This window comes from Pempheris klunzingeri, chromosome 5 (assembly GCF_042242105.1).
Source record: "Pempheris klunzingeri isolate RE-2024b chromosome 5, fPemKlu1.hap1, whole genome shotgun sequence".
Classification (NCBI taxonomy): domain Eukaryota; kingdom Metazoa; phylum Chordata; class Actinopteri; order Acropomatiformes; family Pempheridae; genus Pempheris; species Pempheris klunzingeri.
This window is the reverse complement of record NC_092016.1, coordinates 9,806,314-9,813,539: the sequence shown is the minus strand read 5'-3', so window position 1 is coordinate 9,813,539 and position 7,226 is coordinate 9,806,314. Positions and strand designations below refer to the sequence as shown.

Here is a 7,226-nt window from a genome sequence, read left to right as displayed (position 1 = left end):
GTGGTGATGAATGGGAGTAATCTCACAGCCGTTACAGAATCACAAACACTGTACTTGGGGGGGGGGGAGAATAGGAAGCCTTTTGCTGCGTTAGGTGAGTGAACACAAAATTTATTATAAATATACATATACATAACAATTCTACTTCTCTCTCTATTTATATACCTTGTTTACCCTATGCTGTACACATATTACGTATATACACAATGTACTGTATGTTGCTACTGTTACAAAAAGCCATGCAATATCTACAATACAGTATATGGTGTATCTATGAAATCTACTTTTGTTCTCAATAAATAGTAATAAATTATCCACTTTTGTTTTTGTACATTCTATGACACATATTATTTACATTACTGCTTTGGATTAACATTTTCCCTTTTTCATCATGACCTGATGTCAGTTGTAGCTGCTTTTATTGACTGTATACCCTAAAGATAGTGAGTTCCTTCACTCCACATCCTCAGAAGACAGACATTTCTGTCGGGCGTCTTTGTCCTCAAATGTCACTTTTTTGTTCCTCTTTGGGTCGATCCAGGAGTTGTGGATAATGGCATTATTAGGGGTGGGATCGGCCTCAATGATTGACACCACTCGCTTCTTCATTTTGCTTTTCAAGACTTTCTGGAACTTCTGCCTGGTGAAGGCATAGAGTAGAGGGTGAAAGATGGTGGTCCCATAAGCCATGACCAGGAAGCCCAGTCTCAACTTGACCATTAGGTCACTGGGGCCCACACTCAGGATGACTGTATTTAGTACTGTGATGGGCGTCCAACACAGCAGGAAGGTAGACACAATCAGGAGGGACATCCTGAAAACCCTCTTTTGGCGCTCTCGTCTTTCTCTGTGACGCTTAACAGCCCTTCGCAAAGCAATAATGACAGAGACGGAGGTACGCATACCCAGCGTGGGGTTGCGGCTGCCACTGCTCTGGGATCCATCTGTGGCCTCTTGCTGCGTTGTCATGGCCGTCATGGATGGACGCTTTTTCCTCCGAGCTTTCTTCTTCTGTGAGGCGTGGAAACGTGTGCCAATGCGAATATTGAGAGCCTGCAGAATCTTTGAGTAGGTGATTAGCATAACAACAGCAGTAAAGAAGAAAATAGGGATCTGAGCAAGCAAGTGATAGTAGAGGCCAAGTTCTGTGTAGTACTGGTTAGTGTGGACCACATTCTCCACAACTGTCTGGTTCAGGTCAGCATTGCCCTGGGCAAAGAAGCCAACCTCAATAAAGGGAACGAGGAAACTAACAAAGGATAGCACCCATATTGCAGCCAGCAGGGCCAGAGCACGGCCCATGGTCAGCACCCGGTTAGCTGGCTTGACCGAGATGTCATAGCGATCAAGGGTGATAGCAAGCACATTAGCAGCAGTGGCAACACTAGCGAAGGAGACGCAGGCTTCATGGAAGCAGCAGACGAGAGCAGTGTCTCCCTCCAGGGACAGCAGTACCACCACAATGGTGAGGGGGATGCAGCACACACAAACCAGCACATCCAACACATGGAGGTTCATAGTGACGATGTTACTGACGGAACTAATAAGGTTCGATTTCATACAGTAGAGGGCAAGCACAGTGAGGTTAGAGCTCAGGCCCAGGAGGATTTCCAGCATGAGGAAGCCAGTCAGCGAGACCTGGAAACTAACTGGATAGGGATACGGACTGGGGGTTGCCAGACTCATGGTGCGGCTGATGGGTTCAGTGTTGTCGGTGACTGTGACGTTGCTCATGGTGGCTTCTTGTTCCGGGCAGGGAATGATATGCATTATCCTGCATGTGGGGAGAAGAGAGAGAAGGAGAGGAGAACTTATGAAGAGAAAAAGAAGAGGTCAGTGTTTTTGCATCTCAAGAAGTTGTAATTAACACACTTCTTAGAAATCTTAGGAATCTTGTCAGACATAATGCTGCCAGTTATCAAACGATAAGGAAGCCTTTTGAGTTTAAATGAGAAATGCTGAGAGCAGACACTCTAATAGTGCTTGAACATATTTTCTTCCGTGCCCTGCAGATTAGATTGTCTCGCTATGCACAAGGCATGACTAAATACTAACTATCTTGCCTAAATCATCTTCTACTTTCGCTATCTTCATCCTTGATCAGACAGTTGCATCCACAGCCAAGGCACATAACAGAAACACTTTGGAGCAAATTAAATTCTAATAATCTCATAGTCGTTATGCCTTGATATGTTGTGGCTTTAGAGTGGCAAAGTTCTCTAGCCTCTATTGAACAGCACACTCAAACTGACATAGTTTTAAGGCATTTACCATATAAATGCACTGAATATAAACCAGACATCAGGAGGAAGGATGAAGGCAATGATGAGGAAAGCAGATTTGAATCCCATTTGGACAGGATTAATATTACAGGGGGAAGGTGGGTAATGAAATACTTGCTATGGTGCTTGGTAACTAGAGTCATAATTTCTAGCAGCATATTAGTTATTGCCATATTACAGGAGGTGGTTCACGACTGACAAAAAGATTCTGCCAGAAAATCATGTCCACCTCATCACCAGCAGCCTTCCAACTCTCTGAGATGCACTTAAAAACGCAAGCTTGTTCAGACAGAACTTAAATAATTAACGAGTGAGTGTGCCAAAAACAGTTGGTATTTGGAACTGTAATTAATATTGGGTTTAGGGGGAGAAAAGTCTAATACACGCACACTCCAGAATTAATTAAAATAACTGATTAGCACATGCAATATTAAAATCATCTAACATCCCCTGGAGAAATAAATCCAATCTAAGTGGGGTCCTAGATGACACGTAGAAAAACAAATGGTATTTTGTAATATTTACCCTTCCCTCCAGCACTATCTGAATACCAGGGCTGTATAATCAGGCCATAGAGTCCATGTTACATCCACAGAGACGAGCATCACATCCAAACATAGCCAGTGGAAAAGCGTTTCCGCTCCAACAGAGCCTCCAAGCGAGGCTTTTCCTTTCACTGCTTGTCCCTCCCAGAGAGGCTGACAGCCAGAAAAGCACCTGTCCGTCTCGCCAAACACTGTCTATGGGCTGCCAGCTTTTTTTTTTTCCACACCTCAATGGCAAGAAAGCTAAGGGATCAGCCACCTGTACCCAGTGGATGTCAGAGAATATAGGCTAATGTCCTCTACAGACTTTTTCTCGGATCTCTGGTCTGTGTGCTTTAGTGATGGTGGAGCACTGATGGATGAGTGGAACAGGGATAAGATGTCGGAGCCACCTCCTGTTTATAATTTCATGATATTCCCAGGCAGGAGAGACACAGCCAACCATGAAAACAAAGAAACACACTCTTTCCTCTGAGCAGGGCTGGAATGTACTGCTCATAGTACGATCCAGATCCTTGCTGTTTGCTTTTTTTGTCCTTGGTGAGAAGATAGCAGTCAGATCTGTAAATACAAAAAATAGTTACATCCATTAGCTTGTACTCCAAGAGGCATGTAGTCATGTAGATTCCCCAGTTTACACCACAGTAATGTCCAGAATCTGTCCAGGAGAGGCCAGGAGAGGTCAGTGCGTCCGGGCAGTGTCCGGGCCCATGTCTCCCCTGGGAGCGTTAATGGAACAGGCCTTCACTCTCCACCTTTCTCATCAGTCTCTGTATGCCTGGCTCCGGCTGCAATTGACTTGTAAATCGAGCGCAGGTCTCCAGTTTGCCCCTCGACATGCTGAACCCTCAGTCGCTGGAGATGGCGTGAGCAGAGCAGATTATTAGAGTGCATGTGTGTCCAATCACCATGTCACATGTGATCACTGTGACATTTGTGATCACCAGTATTTATATGTGCACGGGAGGGGGGTTGATTCAGCAATTCAGGAGAAGGTCATCCTCATGAGGTAGAGCAAGTGAGTTCATCAGACTGAGAGCCTGCCTTGTAGATTTACCAACAAAAATCCCAGACAAAAATTGCATTTAGGAAGCAGGGGCTGCATACAACATCATTTGTCTGTCCTTCAATCCCGCATCTTTCTTTCACAATGACCTGAGGAGAGAGAGGGTAATGGATGATACAAGGAGAGGGAGAGAGATGGAGTGGGAGGAGTAGGAGAGGGAAGTGTGGATAATGCGTTAGTGAAAATAAACATATCCTCGGTAGAGAGGCGGCAAGGAAACTCTAATTAGCATAGCAACAAGCCTCTGATGTCTTATCATGTTCCTGTGCATCGCCTGATGCACTTTACATCTTTGTTATTGCATTAACATAACAGTAGCACCAATGCATGGTTTGCACAAAAGCAACTGGTATTGTACATCTCAGCTTCCCATTTTCGAATTGAAGATTAACTGTAGTAATATTTTGCAGTTGTTGTTTAGTGAAATTATTACAGAAACATGCATAGTGTGAATCATTGTATGTCACTTGTACAGCCACAGTGGTGATGAAATGGTCATGCAATTTTCATGATAGGGCAGACTTGCTTAGAGCTTTAGTGCAGCGTGAACCCTTGGGGAACTTGTCATCAAGACATGTCCCTTTGTGTGTCACTCTATATGATCCATGTAATCTGTTCAGAGGAACGTGTCGGTCATTCTTCAAGGTTGTTTCGGTGAAGGATGCCATACTTTATTAAGCCACAGTGTCAGCAGAAATGAGTAATGAGTACTAAGCTTCTATATCAGGGAAAAGAAGATCATGCCATGTTATAAAGATGCACAGGTTTAAAGAAAGTGAAATCGAAATTTCATGTCAAGTTTCTCGTATCATAGAGACTGACAGTTTGGAATTTGATGTGTGTTTGTGTGGCAGTTAGACACAAACCGATGTGCTCATATTAATATTATATATCCTAATGCATAACAAAATTATCGAAAGCCTTGATGTTTACAGTAGACGCTAGTAGCACTACAAGTTTGAGACTGAAATGTTTGAATCCGTTACTAATAGGTTTCACTTAAACCATGACTATATGTTTCAAAATGAAAGTCTTTCAATAATACATTACAACTTGAATTATTTAGGAAATTGTGATGCTTTCTAATCCCACGCATTTGTTGTTGTAGCACAGATGTTTGCCATTGAGTATTATTTGCTGTCACACACGCTCTACTCTGCTGAGTGCTGTAGATCAAACCAGTAAGTAGAGTGCCCCATCAAAACACAGCAAAACTCACCATGCAGGGTGAAAACAGATGCTCCAGGGGATCACCATACTGTCCCCTCTTCTCACAGCTCTGCAACAATCTAGGTCGACTGATAGAAACTGCTGGTTTATCTTGTGCTCCTTCCAGCAGTAATCCAAGAAGTGGGATTGAATATTGATGAATACACAAGGGTCACACAACTGACAGATGTTCTTTCCTTCCTGAGTCCCAGACAGAGAAAAACAAGTCCACTGAGATTAGTCCTGACAGGGATGTTGGTGGGATTCTTGCTTTTCCCCCCTTTGTCCCCCTTTTTTCTCTTATCCATCCATTTGGACTGGTTTGTAAATACTCCTCATCTCACCAACTCTCTGTTGCGCGCTCTCCCTCCCCAAGTGTCTGGATAGAAGTGCAAACCATCACACTCCTGGTATCTCTCTATCTCCCACTCTGCTGTCCTCTCCTCTCCCTCTCTCTCCCTCGCTCCCTCTCTCTCTCTCTTACTGCGGAGGTTTGCAGTGCTCCCCCAGTCCTGATTGGTCTTCTGTAATAGGCTTAACCCAATCGTCCCCAGCGAGGGGAGGTATCTCCTTTTGTTCTGACTCTATCCTCTCCTCCCTGACAGTGACTGTGACATCCCGTGTGGGGCTGTAGTGATTTGGAAAAAAAGCTACGCTTACTACGCTTTTGCACAGGGACTTTAGATGCCACTGCGCTAAACACACAACCTGCTGCAGACTCGGTTAGGCAGACCGGTGAAGGGAAAAAACAGCAGAAAATGCCTGGATGATGTACTAATTAGCTCTGTCACAATGTAATGAACAACTAATATGCCAGTGCACCGTTGGGGGAATGATGAGGATGGAGAGCCAGCAGAGAGAAGCAATATTTTTTGTATTGATTTTGTGCACATACGTAGGTCTTAATATACGTGTGCAAGTGAGCATGAGAGGCAGCGAGACTGACAGAGGGGAGATAAATTCTTGCAGCTGTGAGTGGGAGAAATGGATTATGCAGTAAAGAATAAAAGTCAGAAAAGAAGAGATAGTGGATAGTGGCTCTGATTGATAGTTTCAATTAAGTTGCTCTGTCAGATCAGTAAGGGGTTGACCACCCTCCATTCCTTTGTCAAGGCTCATTTGTCAGGTGCAATTATTGCCAGAGGGCATCCTGGTACCTGACGGTCTGGAGTAAAGAAGAGGGGGGCATCTTTCCATATGGCTACCTGATCAAGTACTGATTACAGCCCACAAAGAATAAATCAGGTTTGTTATTCTGATGGTGACAGTTTAATTATTGCACTTTGCCAGGCAGATATTTCGGTCAGTTTTCAAGTTATGTTAACTTGTCTCGCTACCCTGAAACAGAGATCAGAGATTTAGAAGTGGCTGTAAGCTATTATCTTGGAAACTCTTAATCATTTGATTTATTGAAAGAAAATGAATCGATAAATTTGTTAATTTGTCATTTTAGCCATTTCTCAAATGACAGTTCCAAACATTCCAGCCAAATGTGAGGATGTATGTTGTTGTATGTTGTAAATTGAGTTTTGGTTATACAAAACAAGCATTTTGAAGATGCCATTGTCAGCTCTGAGGAATTGTGGTGGGCATTTTTCAGAATTTTGTTATGGTTTTGATTGAACAATCAACTGATTAATCAAAAAAATCAACACATGAATTGATGATGACAACAATCATTGCAACCCTGCACTTTGCATGATGAGCTTTGCAGTCACAGCTTATTGAGTTTCTTTATGGAGTCTGTTCCCTGATGCTGTACCAACGGTAACCCTTTAATCTAGAACAAATTTAAGGTCAAGGGGAAAACTCTAGAGTCTGGGTAGCTCTGATCATACAGAGATAGGCTGTGTGTTTCCGTTCCACTTGACACATGTAGACCCCCTCTTATTGGAGGATTAAGAGGAGCCAGTACTTGCACGTTTTTAAGCCTTTCATCAACTCTAATTCTCACTTGATCTTCACATTGCATGATATGGGGTTTGACGCGTGTGTCGAGGAATTGTATGTGTGTGGATGGAGGGAAAGCTGTGAAGTTTGACAGATGGGAGGAAAAAAAAAAACATTCATCCGTGGTGGTTGGTGTGTAGTTGTTGAGCAGTGTGTGCAGGTCTTTGGTTTATA

The 7,226-nt window shown here is 43.4% G+C and overlaps 1 protein-coding gene across 1 annotated transcript; it reads right to left on the bottom strand.

The window, feature by feature from the left end:
* Window positions 1–236: 236 nt before the first annotated feature.
* Window positions 237–2,872, bottom strand: LOC139201913 (G-protein coupled receptor 22-like). Its single transcript, XM_070831361.1, has 2 exons — window positions 2,808–2,872; window positions 237–1,774 (listed from the first exon to the last, which is right to left on the bottom strand). Exon 2 carries the CDS (start codon window positions 1,768–1,770, stop codon window positions 454–456), a length of 1,317 nt encoding a protein of 438 aa, XP_070687462.1. The 5' UTR covers window positions 1,771–1,774; window positions 2,808–2,872; the 3' UTR covers window positions 237–453.
* Between the last annotated feature and the right edge of the window lie 4,354 nt (window positions 2,873–7,226).